General features: G+C 46.0%; 1 protein-coding gene across 1 annotated transcript in view; it reads right to left on the bottom strand.

The window, feature by feature from the left end:
* The window catches only part of LOC146027720 (coiled-coil domain-containing protein 17-like), a 58,270-nt gene continuing 39,931 nt past the window's right edge, over nucleotides 1–18,339 (bottom strand). Inside the window, exons 7-13 of the mRNA XM_083158278.1 lie at nucleotides 16,665–16,805; nucleotides 10,184–10,365; nucleotides 10,011–10,096; nucleotides 8,638–8,847; nucleotides 4,089–4,311; nucleotides 2,871–2,981; nucleotides 1–220 (exon numbers count right to left, since the gene is read on the bottom strand). Coding sequence (XP_083014404.1) covers nucleotides 80–220; nucleotides 2,871–2,981; nucleotides 4,089–4,311; nucleotides 8,638–8,847; nucleotides 10,011–10,096; nucleotides 10,184–10,365; nucleotides 16,665–16,805 — 1,094 coding nt within the window. The 3' untranslated portion in view covers nucleotides 1–79. The remainder of the gene's footprint in view (nucleotides 221–2,870; nucleotides 2,982–4,088; nucleotides 4,312–8,637; nucleotides 8,848–10,010; nucleotides 10,097–10,183; nucleotides 10,366–16,664; nucleotides 16,806–18,339) is intronic.

The raw sequence follows: 18,339 nt of genomic DNA on the forward strand, positions 1-18,339 counted from the left end.
TTCAAATATAAAAATATAACATTTTCACAAACAGTCAGTGAAATCATTATCACTTCAGCTGAAGTTTTCATCAACAGCATCACTGCGTCATTATTCCATCTCTCGAAGGTGGAGAATCGACACTGTCCCCATACATGGGTTGCATGTTCGGGAAAAGGTATGAGGACGTGTAGTAGGGTGATGGGAGAGCAATTTCCTCTGGGTGGAAATATGCTGCGGTCTGTAGAACAAAATGGCAAATAACGTGTCATTCAAATCTGCATATGTTACTAACATGTACAATCCATTTATTTGTTGCATTTTACACGTGTCTGTTATGTGCACTTGTGTAGTCCTTCCAACATGACTAACTTCATCTGATACACAATTCTCTGCTTCCATTCTTCAGGCTTTTGTTGCTGTCGCAGTAACCTGGGATACTTTTATTCATTGAAGTGAATGGGTTTATTTCCGCATATTTATTCAGCTGTTATGTCATTTATCCCAGATTATGGTTATGTAGCAGGAATAAAAGGAGCAGAGCACTGTGTATGATTTAAAGGTGTCATTTTAGAAGGTACAGTATGTACGCACATTTAGGCTGTTTCATCAAGGGGTGAAGGTGCTTTTTTGTTTTAGATGGCTTCGCCCTATTCATAAAAATAATATAGTCTGTGCATATTTATTAAATATGGCAGTTCCTGTTCTGTTTTGCCGTCTCTGGAAGGTGATTACAGATAGGTATTTCTTTGTTTAATTTCCACATTAACCCCATGTTTGTCCTGCCCCAGACATACTTACCACAGAAGGTGCAGCCACTGCCTTCTGCAGCAGCCCCTGTGCCTGCTGCTTCTTGCTTCGGCTATTTGCGGCTGCTCTGTGAAGTTCGGGACTGCATGGGAGGGTGGGTGGGGACAGCGCTCGGCAGCGGTCTGGTGCTCAAGCATTTAGGCATTCGTGTGTTCGGGCACACGAACGCCCTAGCAGTGAGTGATTGAGAGCCGCTGCAGGAGCCATAGGAGCCAGTATGCTTCAGTCTTCCCCCTGCCTGGAGCGTCACCAACCCAGTGGCTGGCCTGACAACACACATAAGGGAAATTGTGGCCACGGGACATGCAGCACATGTCCCCTAAATGATGGAGGGGGAGGGGACTTGCCCCCCTACTGGATCCATCACTGCCTGTAACTATCTCACTCAGAGATTATTTCATTTACCTACTGACACAAGGACATTGAAATCTGTGCATTATAGATTATTACGCATGAAGAGCCATTTCATATCAAAACTCCACTCCTGCCACACAGGAAAGAACATCTTTAAACAAGATAATTTAGTAGTAGTGCTTATGACCTGGTCCAGATTCTCATGTTTTCATTCTATTACTGGCCCTTATTCTGATTTGTAAGGTATTGCACAGACACAGAGAAGCACCATAGAAGCCTCCGTGCAATACTGAAGAAACAAATGGGGTGATTCTGGTTGGCTCGCTAAGCAGCAAAAATGCAATGCTTAGCAAGCTTTATATCACCGCCCATCTGGCGTGCCAATGCCCACCCCCCACCATGATCCGCATATCCCTGCCGCTTTGCGAATGGATGTTTTGCATAAACATCCATTTGCAAGGTAGCGTGCGGGGGCAAAGTCAGTCGATGGTCGCCCACCATTGAATGACTTTGCCCCTGCTCGCAAATTTGTCTGGGCTGACTTAGACTTGCGCCGTCTGGTCCGAGAATTGGGCTGGCAGCTGACGGCTGATGTCAGCTGCCCACTCCTGGCAGGCAGCTGCCCATCTGCGTTCGCATGGGGCATCCAGCGTTTTCCTGGGCGCACCCAGCGTTTTGGTGGGTACGCAAAGGAAATGCTGGGCATCCCCATGCGAACGCCCCCTGCCCGCCTCCCCCGTGCGTGCGTCACAGCAACTATACAAGTCGCTGAAGGCACCCACACAGCAGCCATGCACATGCGCATATGTGCTAAAACATCTGTCCCCACGCCGGGGACCGAGTGAATTAGAATCAGGCCCCAAATGTAAATGTAGCAGGAGGTGTTTTGTAGGAGATAGACACCGCTTTGATGAATCTGCAAGATCTGAGTGCTGTGTCTGTTTACACAGCATCAGATACAGTTATCCGATTCCGCTGCATTCCAAAAACTGCAGAATGTAAATCATACTGTGAATAAAAGGGGGATGTTAACAATATCACAGGAACTATTCTGCATATGCACAGAATTGGTCTTGTTCATGTACCATTGGGTTTGCAGACAAACGTGAATCAGTCCAAACGTCCATTGCATCCTCATTACATATTGGCCCTTATTCTGGTTCACTGGCAAATTCCTTCTCAAATGGACAAAACCATGTGCACTGCAGGGGGGGAGGGGTCAGATGTAACATGTGCAGAGAAAGTTACATTTGGGTGTTGTTTTGTTTCTGTGCGGGGAAAATACAGACTGCTTTATTTTTACACTGCAATATAGATCTCACTTTGAAGTAAAACCCCACCCATATCTAATTCTCTCTGCACAAGTTACATCTGCCCCCCTTGCAGTGCACATGGTTTTGTCCATTTGAGAAGGAATTTGCCTTTGCACGTGAACCAGAATAAGGGCCTATGTACAATCTTTTCTTTATTTAGCTACTATAACTTTAAAATCACACCCACCCCTACTTTGATAGTAATATGACAAACAACATGTCTATATAGGTTACTTTAATAACGAGCAAAAAGAAAAGCAGAACTGACTATATAGTCAGTGTATACTACTGTGTGTAAGTGATATGATTAAATTAAATGTGGCAATCCTCCTATTTCAGACACGCGATCCAAATAAAATACAAAGAAATGCAGGGAGTAAATCTACACAAACCCCAATAATATATAGGACTTACCAGAGGAGGGTATTTATAGAATATCAAATTGTTCATGTCAATGGGGTAAGAGCTCTGTATGTCAGCATTCCTCGCATTTACAAGGCGAATATATAACTCTGCACTGTCCAGCTAAAAGAAATAAAGTATACATGGTACATAAATAAACTAGCATAATAATACATACAAGGACAAGTTCCCATTAATATATTATGGAGTGTTAAGGTCCATACACACAGGGAGATTATGTCCAGGGGGGGGGTGGATGGCTTTGCATAGCGCAGCGCTATGCAAAGCCATCCACAAAGCCGCTCATCTGCTGATGATACCAGCAGATGAATAGCTGTACCGGCGATGATGCGGGAGAGATCATCACCGGGTTATACACACTGGGTGTCTTTGAGCTTTAAGCCGCTCAAACGGGAAACGGTCATCTGTCAGACCACACTTAGGTCGACAGTCATTTGGCCCCAAGGTCGACAGAGTTAAAGGTCGACATGGGTCTAGGTCGACATGACTTAAGGTCGACATGGGTTTAGGTCGACAGTCATTAGGTCGACATGAGTTTTTCACTTTTTTTTGAGCCGACATGTGCCGACAGGCGGTATTTCATGCCCTACCATCCACTAGGGCGTGGGGGGAGAATAAAATAGTGTGCCGAGCATAGCGAGGCACCGTGCCCGAAGCATTGCGAGTGAAGCGAGCGATGCGAGGTTCAACTCCAACTGTGCTGCGGTTCAACTCCAACTGTGCTGCGGTTCAACTCCAACTGTGTCGACATTCGGGTAAAAAAACAGTGAAAACCTCATGTCGACCTAATAACTGTCGACCTAAATCCATGTCAACCTTAAGTCATGTCGACCTTGACCCATGTCAACCTTTAACCCTGTCGACCTTGGGGCCAGTCGACCTTCCGGGGTTGACCTACTGACTGTAGACCTAAGTCTGTTCTGACAGATGTACCGATTCCGCTCAAACTTGGTGTTTTGAGCAGATTTCAGCTCAAAATCGTCCAGTATGTATGGGCCTTTACTGTCAGTTTGCTGTCTTTTGCCTATAGTTGTTATTATGTGGATATGTATGGATGTGATTTCATAGACCAAATACTTAATACTGGGAATGGAACTTACAGTTTCTGTATAAAAAGTTAAATATACTGTAGTTATGTGTGTTTAAAAAAAACAGTTCTATATTATTAACATTTATTTATTGAAATGAAGGATTAACTCAAAACCATACCTGCGGTACACCGTTTAATGCTCCTGTAGTTAGCGACGGTTTGACAGGAAGGATGCGTATTGGAACTTTCCATTGTCCACTTATAACTCGATTCTGATAATCAAAAAGGTCTATTTTTACCCATCCTCGAGGAACTAAACGACTGACTTCTTGTCCATAAGGATCATAACCGCCAGATGCTTGTAATTCTATAATTAGAGATATATTTGGAGAAGGACGTGCCCTGCAAAAAATGCAAACCATTAATTTAGTCTATGCTACTACCAGTGGCGTAACTATAGAGGGTGCAGGGGATGCTGCTGCTATGGGGCCCGAGGCTTGGGGGGCCCCAAAAGCAATCCCCTGCACCCTTATTTTTTTCCAGCTTTTTGCACAAGTAACTGTTGCGCGTCCTGCTACCCTCCCCCTTACCAACACCGATGAGAAGACGGTAGCCGCGGCACATAGGAGACCAGCCGCTGCGGGAGCCAGCGCTGGGGCAGAGGAGACCAGCCGATGGCAGAGTCGGGGCTGAGGGATCAGCAGCCACTACGGGAACTAGAGGCATTGAAGACCAGCTGCTGCTGGAGCCGGCGCCAAGGCAGAGGAGACCAGCCGCTGCGGGAGCCGCCACTGGGGGAGCAGGGGATGAGAGACCAGCCGCTGGGGTAGCATACGCAGAGGAGTCCCCTGGCTGTTGTGAAAGACAGGGCCACTGATGGACCAGACGCTGCAGGAGCCGGCGCTGGATGCAGAGGAGACCAGCAGCTGGGGGATGCGTCACATGGGGCTGAGGAACCAGCCCCTGCCAGAGCTGAGGCAGAGGAGGCCAACTGCTGCGGGAGCCAGGCCAGCACGATGGCAGATAAGACCTGACAGCGACTACACAGAAGGAGATCTGCCACATACTGGGGTGTGTGTGTGTGTGTGTGTGGGGGGGGGGGGGGGGAGCTCAGTGGGTGGGAACTGACAAAGTCAACCCTATTCTATCCCATGTTCTCTTTCCCCCTTGCCTTGCCTTACTTCCCCATCCGCAGTCCTTCCCAGGCCCTCACCCCCTCTGCCCCCACACCCCATCTCTCTATCCACCTGCCTCACTCACTATCTCTCTCTGTGTCATCTCTCTCTCCCCTATTGCCCCACCCCTCTTTCGCTCACACACCATCCCCACTGCTGCTGAAGCCGGCGCCAGGGTACAGGAGACCCAACTGTTAGTACTGGGTCGGGCGGAGAATAACCCTCTCCCCATCTCCCCCCACACCCCTCTTTTTCGCTCTCACAGCATCCCCTTTCTCTTATCTCTCCCATGCTCTACCCCTGCTGTCTCTCTTTTTTTTTCTCCCTTCCCCCTCTCTATCTTTCCGCTGCCCCCCCTCTTTCTCTCGACACTCTCTCATTCCACCTCCATAATGCCTCTTTTTTCCATGAAGGCCTCTCTTTTTTCCTGAGCATCCCTCTCTCCCTACTCCTCTCTTTTTTCCCTCTTGAGGAGGAATGTACCAAGCACTGGTGGTACATCCTGCTGCCCATAGCCACAATGCTCATCGCATATGTACTCACATAAGTAATGAGCAACGCAAAGGACAGCTCTTTTGATAAGAGCTGTCCTTTGCGATCCCCACCACTTTCGGATCTGTGACCTGGGAGTCCCTTTGCACATGCGCAGAGATGTGGGCAACCTCTGGACATGCTGGGAGGGATCCGTGGCAGATCCCTTACACAGCAGTGATGCATAGAGAAGCCCATACGCTTCTATAGTGTTACCCCACCCCCCCACGACCCACACACACACACTTCGCAGGAGCCATGTGTAGGGGGCTTTGGTGCATTACAAATTGTGGTGTTTTTACCGCATTGCTACTGTAGTCCAACCTGACCTTTGTCTTTTACTCCCCTCACTTTTTCTTTTGCTCCCCCCCACCAAGGGTCATTGTAGTGATAATGGAGGGCCCCCTTAAAATTTTTGCTATGAAGCCCATAAAGTCCTAGTTGCGCCTCCGGCTACTACACCAGGGTTGCCGACTTTTGTAGTCTCCTCTCTGGAAGAAGAAAAAAAGAGAAAAGGGGCACAACGCTATTTTTGAGAAGGAATAAACAAGATTCCACTCTCAGAATTGGACCTGAGCCACCTGTTTCCACAGCATTCCACTTGTGCCACTTTGTAAATCCACCCACAGGACCACATCACTAGAGACATCTCCAGGTGAGCCCTCTTCACCAGCCACCTGTTGAGACTGCTCTCCCCGAAACTACCAACAAGGGACCCCTGATAGCCAATTATCTCCAGGTGAGGCGCATCCATTCCAGCCACCTGTTCAGGTTATGTCCCCGGGTACCACTCTGAAGATCTCAGCCACTGCCATTATCCATCGTTGCACACCTCAAGGCCATTGCAAAATAGCCACTCCCAGGAGGTCATTCCGGGTGACTGCATTAAGGTCACCCCAAGGAGGTTTTTCCAACAGGACGGACACTGTCCAGTCTTTCATTGGCTACGACTGGTCCCTGGTATCAAAATTTGCCAACCCCCTTCTCATCCAATTCCCCAGCTGCCTCATTTGGCCACACTCCAACACAGTGGACTCACTACTTTCTCTTAGTACTAAATCCAAGCAGTGGAATTACAATTACATTGGCCACGGTAAAGTGCACTTACCAAGAGGACCTCATGTCAGTCCTGAGTTTAGGTGGCTCCAACACCCATCCTGACAGTGAGATTTTATCTATTATTGATTTTTACAGTTATTATGTCTGCAAATGTATTAATTATATGTGTGTGTTTTTATTAAAACAATTTGTATCCATATCCCATGGTGTTTATTCCTTCTCAAAAATAGCGCTGTGCTCATTTTCTCTTTTTTCCTCTCCATTTTGTTGTTGGGACTAACTACCCCACCTTTGCACAGCAGCTGGGATCTGAACCATTACCAGCACCTGTTCGTCCCTTAGGGGACTTTCTCCGCTCTGGAAGAAGCAAGGAGAAGAGGCTTTCAGCAGCACTTCGGGGGCGGGGCTTGAGTGCGATGTTATTAAGCCCTGCCCCCAGGATGGAAAATAACCCAATGGGGGCCAGATTGGGTATTTTAAACGCCGCGGTCAGGGGGAGGACCCCGCGATCAGGGGGCGGAGTGGTGGTCCCCTGGAATCCGGGAGGGTTGCCCACCTTTCCGGGGGGCCGGAAGGGGAACACAGTTTTTGAGACCCACCCGGCCATTCCGGGAGGGTATGCAACCCTGTACTACACTATATTGTGGGGGTGATTCTGGTTGGTTTGCAAAAGCAAACTCTTTCTTTAATGGACAAAACCATGCTGATGTAACATGTGCAGAGAGAGTTACATATTTTATTACTGTGCAGAGTAAATCCTGGCTGCTTTATTCTTACACTGCCATTTAGATTTCAGTTTGAACACACCCCACCCAAATCTAACTCCCTCTGCACATGTTACATCTGCCTCACCTGCAGTGTACATGGTTTTGTTCATTAAAGAAGGAGTTTGCTTTTGCAGAAGTTTGCCTGGGAACCAAGCAGGGTTTTTAGTGAGTAAAACCTGGGTAACAAGCTGTGCAAACACCTTTTACACAGGACTTTTGACCCGGGCAGGAGAGGATGGCCATTGTGCAGCTACTTCCCGCTGCCTGCTGCCCACTGATGCACGTTGGCCGCCGATCCCAGCTGGCTGCCTGACACTGCCCGCTTCCCATCTGCCAGTCCCCGCTGACACCCACAAGGCCTGCCGGTCCCCGCCCACTACCCAGCTTTCCTGCATTTTCCTTCAATATTTTGGACAAGGGGTGTCGCAAAACAAATTATAATACTGTAGAGCTCCTTGATTCAAAAAAGTTTGGGAACTCCTGGTATAGATTTTCATGTTGTTTGAAATATTATTTATATTAGTGTGCACATTCTAGAGGTGGGGCTAGAGAGACACAAGGGGAAATGAGACTGTGTGGTATGGAAAGCACAACAGTATGGGAAAAGGGAAGCACAGCACTACAATGCCACACCTTTCCATGAGGCCTTGCCACTTTCATGAGCCCATTCTCTATTTTCATGCAAACATGCACCAAAGGCATGCGTGAGAACACATAGAGAAGAATCCAGACCGAATCTTGCCTTCGGCAGAAAATTGGTCAGGGCATGCTCTGAGTACTATTCATTAATTTATCAAGCGTATGTACACATACTTCCCAACTATTTACAAATACTTCCCGCACAGCGGGACTGTAGCTTGTGCCTGAAATTTGGGTGCGTGACCAGGGGGTGGACTGCAAATTGCATCACTCTTGCGAGGCCACTCCCTACGTTTTGGCTGATGAGGGGGCATGGCCAGCGCTCCGTGAGCTGCTGGCCATTCCTCCAACCCCCCTTGCACAGTGAATGTATGCTGTGTGCATGCACTCCGTTGCTCTATGGGGACTCCCAACTGCCCCCCCCCCCCCACTGTGGGACATGGGCCGTTCCTTTGAAAATCGGGACAGTTGGGAAGTATGTGTACATGATTTTAATTGATGAACATCTTTTTCAACCATTTCAAATGAGAAAAAAAAAACGTAATGTATTTAGATACCTGGGAACAACCTGCTTTGCAGCCAAAATGGCTGTATTGTGTTTGTAGTTGTCAGGAAATCTGGATACAGCAGCCTCACAATATACAGGCGGAAGGGTTGATGGATTTCCCATCTCCTGTCCCCCACTGCAAAGACTCACAGCTAATCTGCATACTCGGTAACATGGGTCCAGTCCAAGAACATAGTCATAAAACATCACAAAGCCCGAACTGTAAATTAAAAGTAACAAAAAAAATCAATAACAAAGTAAATCAATCATTACAAATTATTTTGTAATATTGTTTGGCTTGTAAGCAACTAACTACTACTGTATACTGCATCTGTAGGTCTGTGTAGCGCTTGAACTCCCTGCTGCCCAGTCCAAGTCCCGCCTCCTAGCAAATATCCTTTTTCAGCAGAAGAGGGAAAGTAGAGCACAGTCCAAGTGATTCTGGCAGATAACACTGCAAGGTGCATGCATATAGTGTCATTTAGGCACTTCCAGCAGCACTGGAACAGCACTACTTGCTGTGGGGTATCATTCCAGGCAGCCTACTAGACCAATGCATGGACCATTGAGCAACAATTCAGCCATTCCCAGTGTCCTTTGCCATGGGCAACAGTACTAGTTACATGAAATTAAAGCATTATGTTCTTATTTTGCTTCTGTTGTTAAAAATAAACAGTGTATACCAAATCTATTTTAATTGTAGGCAGTCTAATGAAAAGGAACCAGAAGGACACAGGACATGGAGAACTTTTAAAGAGATTTTGCCATGGGTTGGAATGAAAAAAAAGAAATACCATCCAGCGTGTACGCACAATGTCAGCAAGATCCTCTAAAATCTGTACATGCAGAACAATAGAGGACATCGATAGTGAGAGCCATACTAAACCAATGTCAACACCAAGCCGGGTCACAGCTGCCCATCTCTGGGCACACAACTTGTTTGGGTACCCAGGTTTGGAGTTAGTTAATCCTTATTTCACACTAAATAATGAATTTGTAACAGTGTCAACTTTTAACGTAGACCAGAATTTTTTTTATTTTATATAATACGTGGTCTTAATGAGTGTTTTCCTATTCAAAGCTGTATGCAGCTCTAATAGGCAGAATGCAACCAAATTTAGAAAGAAAACTATCAAAAACATGGGAGTAAGTATTCTAAAGAAAAAATGTAGTACTCAATACTACCAATAGGGGAAAATATTTAAAATGCATGAAAAGGTACCAACAACTGAAGAGAAAATGAAAACAAAACTTGTTCCATCTTTGTAAAATCTGGAAAATGGACTGCAGTAATGTTATCAGAGGAATTTCTCTCACAATTCCAAACTCACTCACAATGTTAGCTGAAAATCCATTATGGCCACGTTGTATATTAGTACTTACATTGGATCATATGGAGCTGGCTCAAGACCATGACCGAAGTTCAAAAATTGTTTGGCAAGGTCAGGGGGATCAGGTTTGTTCATCTCCTGTAAAATGATGTTGTGTTCAGTGTAGTACAGTTACACAATATTATGCAAAATAAGAAAAAAGGTATTGGAAAAAAAATGTGTTACCATTGGAATGAGATCATCCAGGTGAGGTTTGGCTCGTTGAGTAACAGAGGTCTTTATACGATGCTTTAACTTCTGAATTTCCAATTCTTGCTTTAAGACTTCTAATTCCGCATTTAAGGTATTAATGTTTTTATAGGTGTGTTCTTTCATGAATCTGGGGAATTGAAGGGCCTTCTTAACCTCTAGTCATGCAAATAAATGATAACATATAATTAATGATTAGGCCTAGTAAAATAATTGCAGAAATGATACTTATTTTGTAATAAACAGAAACTAAAGCGACAATTAAAACAATGTATCACTGGTAAATAAATCCACAAAGTATTGCAATGTATAATATTCCAATGTTACCCATTTTGAAGGAATGTAATAACTTTATTGCCTTAACATAGGGAATTAGTATTTGCAAATTAAGTGAGGGAAAATATGGTAGAGATTAGTAATACTAAAACAGGCAGGTATTTTAAATACCAACATTTTAACAAATATTGTTGAGGCAGAGGCATAACTCTGGGAAGCAATGGAGTCATCTGCCACTGGGCTCCTCCTCCCTTGCCAGTTTGAATTAGTCCGTTGATATTGCTACTGCGTCTCCCCCTCCTGGCAGGACCTAATGTCTAAACATAATTTTTGCAAGTGTCACACCCTGTATTGGAATCCATGACCTGTTCCACTAGAAGCAGATACCTTATTGACGGAGCTATTTTTTCCTGCAAAGGAAGCATGAGAATATATATATATATATATATATATATATATATATAGTGGTGGTGGTGGTTGGGGCAGGTGGCTGTCACCCATATGTATCTTGCACAAGAAAGAGATAGTGCCAGTCGCACTGGATGGTGTACTTAAATCTGTATCACTTAATGAGACCCCTATTTCTAGGTATTTCCTATAGTGATAATATATTTTAGTCTCTTAGTATTTTTCAAGACAGGGTGCTACCATCGGACACAAAATAGAGAACATTTTTGAAAAAAGAGAAAGAGTCTCACTGCGTGGTGCACAAGAAAAGAATAGACATAAAATGTCACTTTTATTTAGTTATTGTTAAAAGGTTTTTGCGAAATATTGACATAAAAAAATACATGAAATGACATAAGACGGGGAAAGCAGGGGCGGATCCAGGATAAAATGACAGGGGGGGCACCATGGGGGAGGGCCAGTTTTAGTGGTGCCAGTGTACATGCTAAGAGAGCGGCAGAGAGAGGGTGGCAATGGGATTAAAAATAGGCCATGGCATTTAAAGTACGCAGGCCCACCATGGCAACAAAAGTGAAGGATGTAGTTGTGCGCGCGCCGAAGGCGCGCTCTGGAAAAGGGGGTGTGGCCACTCAACAGGGGGCATGTCCTTGAGTGTAGTGTACAACACCATATACAACTTCTACACATTATGCAACAAAATACTAGACCCCATTATACTTGCCCCTTACACATGATGCCAAATGTAATGAGCCAAAATTCAAACAAGGCCACATGGATTGTGTCAAAATTCACATAATGCCACACGGATTGAGCCAAAATTTACATAATAACACACTTTGAGCCAAAATACACATAATGCCAAATGGATTGAGCCAAAATTCACATAATGCCAAATGGATTGAGCCAAAATTCACATAATGCCACATGGATTGTGTCAAATATCACATAATGCCAAATGGATTAAGCCAAAATTCACATAATGCCACATGGATTGTGTCAAAATTCACATAATGCCACACGGATTGTGCCAAATTCATAAGTTGCCATATGGATTGAGCCAAATTTCACATATTGCCACATGGATTGAGCCAAAATTCACATAATGCCACACGGATTGAGCCAAAATTCACATAATGCCACACGGATTGAGCCAGAATTCACATAATGCCACACAGATTAAGACAAAATTAACAACACGCTTTATAAACAGGGACATTGTCCACCATAGGCACGCATTAAACATTTACACCATAATGTCCATTGCACGTTAAGTTACACGGCATGATGTCCATTATGTATTATGCCAAACACCATAATGCCTATTAAACATTATGCTACATACAGTAAGTGCTGCTTATCTACATGCTCATTGCCAAGGGTTCCATGCTCATTGCCAGAGGTTCCATGCTCGTTGCCATGTGGGATTACATGCTCATTGCCAACGGGGAATACATGCTCGTGGTAAATGGGGGACAGCCGCCGCCAGGCAGAAGTGATAGCCACTGACAGTGGCAGAGCCTGGCTGTATTCCGAGCACTGCAGGTCCCAGCTATTTGAAATAATACCCATTTCCCACCAGAAAATGCATTCCCAGGTTGGCCCCTTTTACACCAGCCTAGTCCCTGCATTTTCTGGTGTTAGGGGGAGAGAAAACCACCCCTCCCCTCCCTTTAACCAGTTATCTCATATTGGGGCAGATGTATTATCCGTCGTTATGGGGGAGAAGGGGTATCAGCGCACGTTATGTGCACTGATACCGCTTCTCCCCCATGTATGATGGAGCTAGCGTGCGGTAATGGACAGGGGCGCTATGCTCCCCTGTCCATATCGGCGCTGCTATCAAAATGATAGCAGGCCGAATGTATGAACGGTCAGCATCGCTGACCGTTCCGCACGAAGCCGGATTTGGCTTCGCCAGCATCAGGCTGGCGAAGCCCTATCTAAACAGCAGGGACAGCGCTGTCCCTGCTGTCAGCTGTGGGCTGCGCTGGGGATCTCGCGTGAACAGCGAGATCCCGCGCATGCCCAGTGCGGCCGGCCGGGGGACAGGAGATAGCGCATCAGTATTAACTGATGCGCTATCTCCAGAAAGGGACATCGCCGGAGGGGGGAGTTAACGCTCCCCCCGCTTCGGCAGACAAGATGTTAATACATCTTGTCGATGTCCCTTCCTGCTTCGCCTCGCTATTGAGGCGAAGCAGGAAGTATCATAGCTGCGCTTATCGCGCAGCTATGATACATCTGCCCCTTAACCGGCTATATCTTCGGAACTAAACTGACTCATTTACATGAGACAAGTATCATATTGAAGAAATTTTGAGTGGGCTTTGAATGATTTTGGTCCAGTGAAACTGGAACGTTTGGTTCCAGAGTAATCTGCCCTCAAAGAATATGAACAGCCATGAAATTACATTTCAAAAATAAAAAAAACGATTTACACGCTATATCTCTGGAACCGATTGACCAATATGAACCATCCCGGTATCTTATTGAAGGCCCAGCTATTTGGAATTGAATGACATCAACCACAAGCTCCTGTGATGCCAGCGGGGGGAACTGGCATCCGTCGGAACCGGGTGGTAGTCGGAATTGATGGTTACCATATTATCCTATGGGGAAAAAATGTTACAGCTTTACCAGGCGATATCTCCGGTTCCCGGGGGGCTAGAGACATGGGGCTGGGCTCTTTGGAAAGCTCTGGCCCTCATCTACAAAATGAATGACAGGGGGGGCACGTGCCCGGGTGCCCCCCCCCTGAATCCGCCACTGGGGGAAAGTAAAAGGATATTATATCCTCACACAGTGAGTTCCCCCTGTGCTAACAATGATTGTTTCAATTTATATCTGGAGAGCGTTACTTGTGATACAATGTGTATCTACTTTAACCTTCTGCTGTATAATAAGGTAGGGAAATGTATGGCTTCATACAGTGGTTACAGCGTTGGTCGGACACAATTATTTAATACATGATTTGCAACAAGGGACAGTACATATTACTTTGAGGTTCAATTTGTTGTGCAGAGGGTAAGTGCCTGCTGCGCATGATTTCACTCCCTCGAGCCGGTAAGGCGCAGTGTGCGGAAAGTGTTCCGACACTGAGTCACCAGGAAGCTCGTTTGCGAAGCGTACGCAGACCATTGCACCCGCAGTGTCTGTGTCCCCCTTCCCCCCTTGAATGCATTTCTGATTTGTGTATCATTTAAAATTGAGCGTTAACCACGGACGCCAGTCGACACTGGGTCCGCACAGTTAGAACAGGGGTGTGTATGGCACTAACCACCGCTGATCTCTAAATCCAGGGTGGACGGTGTATCGGAGGTGCCGTATCCTCGCACCCCGAACCTCTCCAGCCAACCAGCGACTAACGGTTACCCCTCTGAGCGGTTTGGTGACTCAGTGTCGGAACACTGTCCGTACACTGCGCCAGACCGGCTCGATGGAGTAAAATCATACGCAGCAGGCACTTACCCTCTGCACAAAAAAATTGAACCTCAAAGTAATATGTACCGTCCCATGTATTAAAGAATTGTGTCCGCCCAACGCTGTAACCACTGTATGAAGCCATACATTTCCCTGCCTTATTATACAGCAGAAGGTTAAAGTAGATACACATTGTATCACAAGTAACGCTCTCCAGATAGAAATTGAAACAATCATTGGGGAAGTTAGCACAGGGGGAACTCACTGTGGCCCTTATTCTGCTTGGAACGGCCGGAGCCGCATATGCGGCTCCGACCGTGCAGGCGAATCCCCGCCTTCCATACGGATCGCCACGGCCGTCCGTACGCGGACATGTGGCGGTCCGCATGAAAATGGCGGGGGATACGCCTCCACCATCTTGGAGCAGCCCCCTGCATTCGATGGTCACCGACCATCGAAGGCAGGGCCGCACGCTCCACCAGCTCCCGCACCCATAGACCTCACGGACACTTGTCCGTGTGAAAGCATGTATGGGGGCGGGCAGCTGACATCCGGCGATGTCAGATGGCCGCCCCCAACACATGCGTCACAGCCTCATTACCATGCGTACGCCCCGCGTTTGCATGGGAACGCCCATGAAACGCGGGGCGTATGCATAGGGAAATGAGGCTAAGTAGCCCCTCACGCCCCTATCCACCCCCTTTGCGGCGGTAAAAAAAATTGTGCGGCGATTTCGCCTGCACATGCGCAGAGTGCCCTCTGCACATGCGCAGAGCGAAAACATCGGCGGAACGGCCGCATGCGGCCGTTACCGCTTAGATCAGAATAAGGGCCTGTGTGAGGATATATCCTTTTTAATTTCCCCGTCTTATGTCATTTCATGTATTTTTTATGTCAATATTTCGCAAAAGCCTTTTAACAATAACTAAATAAAAGTTACATTTTATGTATATTCTTACTTGTTCACCACGCACACTCTTTCTCTTTTTTTTTTTCCAAAAATTTTCCATATTTATCTTGCCTCTGGGCAACTGGGATGAACTTGAACTGTGTTGAGCAAATGTTGATTATGGATGAACACTTAAATACAGATTAATATCCTTGAAGGGGCATGTGGTCAGGAGAATCACTATTTCACCATCACAATTCTGGTGATCCCGACATGGCTGAAATTTTGTTTTGCACATGCAGCTGACCAGCATTTGTAACATTATAACAATCACACAAGTGACTGGTCTAAGTAGAAGTGTTGGGTGCTTAGCAACAACATAGTGCGGATGACTTCATGACTGGTGACATCATCAATGTGTTGTCCTGTGTCTGCACTTAAAAAATATAAAAAAAAATGAGATTGTAAAGGTTTTATTGACTGCTAACATTGCAGGATTAATGTGCACTTTTTGTGTTCAGTTTATTTTGTTTCTCTTTAAATGTACTACTTAATCAGCTGTAACCAAGAGAATGCCTAGCCCATTCTTTTGTACATTAGCAACCTTTTCCCTAATTGCACACAGTATATTATGTAAAACATTATTGTGCATTAGTCACTAGATGTAAATATACTCTGGCAGAAACCTTACACCTTTTGTTAATCTCTTTATGAATACATTACCAATCTGTTGGTTCATGGTCAACAGACAGCTCCAATGGAAACTATTAGGTATATGGAACCCTTTCTACACATCACTTCAGGATCATTAACAATATGCTTGTGCTGATCAGCTCAGATGTCCGTACATGCCAAAATTTGTTTCTTTAAAATAAAACATTAAAAAAGCCGGGGGACCCTTGACAGAAATGGGCCCAGTGTACAGTGTCCTCTTTGATTCCCACCCTCCTCAATACATATCTCCCAACTGTCCTGATTTTCACGGAACAGTCCCTCCTGGACTGGTAGTGTCCCATGGTGAGGGAGGCAGTTGGAAACCTGGGATGCTGGACAGGTGGGGGCTGGCGGTATGGCCAGCAGCTTCCACAGTGCTGGCCATGCCCCGATTGTGACGGAAAATGGGAGCATGGCTTGCGACTGCAGGATCCGTGCGAGGCCACACCCCCATCTGGCATAGGTCATGCCCACATTTTGGGCACGCACGGGTTTCCCAATTACACGGATTAGAAAATTGAGAGGTATGCTTAATCTGCCTCCGGCCTTGTCCTTTTATAACCTAGGAACATTACTGATGTTGCAGTAATTTGGGTTAAAAAAAAACCGTTCAATGTATGATAACTTCAACTATAGGTATACAAAATGGTATCATATACTGACTGCTCACCTGCTGACACAACAATACCTGTAATAAATTATATTAGTCTTTTGTAAGAACTTTCTGTTTGAAAATAATCAGAATGGTACCTCCATTTGTTGTCTTGGGAAGCCTGTTATTCTTTTGCCTTTGAAGTTGAAGCTTGAAGAGTTCATCCTCCAATTGTTGATTTTCCATTTCAATTGTAATTAGTTTATCATTTAGATTGAATTTTGTAGTGGCATATCCTTCTAAAAAAGCAAAAAAACAAGTCAGGTAGATACATATAAATAGACAGCTAAGGGGTAGTAATATCGGTACATGTTTCCTAGCAGGGCGCCCAGATTTCTTATGTACGCAAACGTAGTGAAATCGCATCTCATCGAATTGCATGGTACGTTTTTACCATGCGATGTGTGCGATGCGATATTTGATTGTACAAGCACCCATGCCATGATATGTGATGAGTGCTTACAATGAGATGTAGTGGTGCTTACAATGAGATGTGATGCTATGTGATGTGCGCATAGTATGCGATGTGATGGGTGCTTACAATTGTAAGCACCTGCACCATTGTTTAGCGTCAACCCCAGTATCCACGCCAGCCCGAAGCGTATCAAGCGGCAGTGGAACGCGTTCTCCGACCTTTTCATACCCCCACTATCCACTTCGGCGTGGAGTTGATTTTAGATAGTCTGGCGAGCGCAGCAAGCCACCAAGCCCGAAGTGTGGCGAGCGCAGCGAGGGGCCGCGGAATACATGTAAAGTTATCCGCGTCCGCTCGCCAGGGGCTCGGTGGCTCGCCACATTATCTAACATCAACTCCACGCCGACGTGGATAGTGGGGTATGAAAGGTCGGAGGACACGTTCCGCTGCGCTCGCCATGCTTCTGGGTGGCATGGATACTGGGGTTGATGCTAAACAATGGCGTAGGTGCAGGTGCTTATAATTGTATGCACCCATCACATCACATACTATGATCACATGACTTAGCATCACATCTCATTGTAAGCATCATCACATCTCATTGTAAGCACTCATCACATCTCATGGCATGTACAATCAAATATCGCATCACATTTGGTGCCATGTGATCCTATGCAATATTTCATTGTATAAGCACTCATGTGCAGTTAACATGGACATCGCACACATCGCACAGCACTATAGATGGTATGCGATGCAATGCGATTTTCCAACGCAGAATAGCACACTAAGCTATGTTAGTAAGCGCCCTGCTAGGAAGCAAGTACCGTAATATCTATACATTAATCTAAGACATTTAGGGCCAAGGCCCTCATTCTGATTGACCCGCAAAGCTGATTGACATGCAGCTTTGTGGGTCATCTAAATTTTGCCCGCACGCATGTGATTGGATGTTTTGCATAAACATCCGTTCGCAGCTTGCAAGTAGGGCAGAAATCATTCAATGGTCACTGACCATCAAATGATTTCTCTAGCACTCGCAGATCTAAGACACTCTCTGGCGGCGCCCCTGTATGGGAAGAGGGTGGGCAGCTGACCTCCGGTGACGTCAGCTGCCTGCCCCTGGCACCCGTGTCACCGGTGCATTTCCATGGGAACGTCCAACATTTTCGTGGGAACGCCCATGAAATGCTGGGCGTTCCCATGGACGCTACACGTGGCCGCCTCCCCACACCCGCACTGCTAGGTGTGAACGTGACGGCGAATAATCAATTCGCCGCCCACGTTCACACTAAGATGCTGCACATGTGCACAAAAGTTTATGTGCATGAGCAGTAGTGAAACATCGCTCCCCTCTG

This window comes from Crinia signifera, chromosome 1, assembly GCF_055691185.1.
Source record: "Crinia signifera chromosome 1, ASM5569118v1, whole genome shotgun sequence".
Lineage (NCBI taxonomy): Eukaryota > Metazoa > Chordata > Amphibia > Anura > Myobatrachidae > Crinia > Crinia signifera.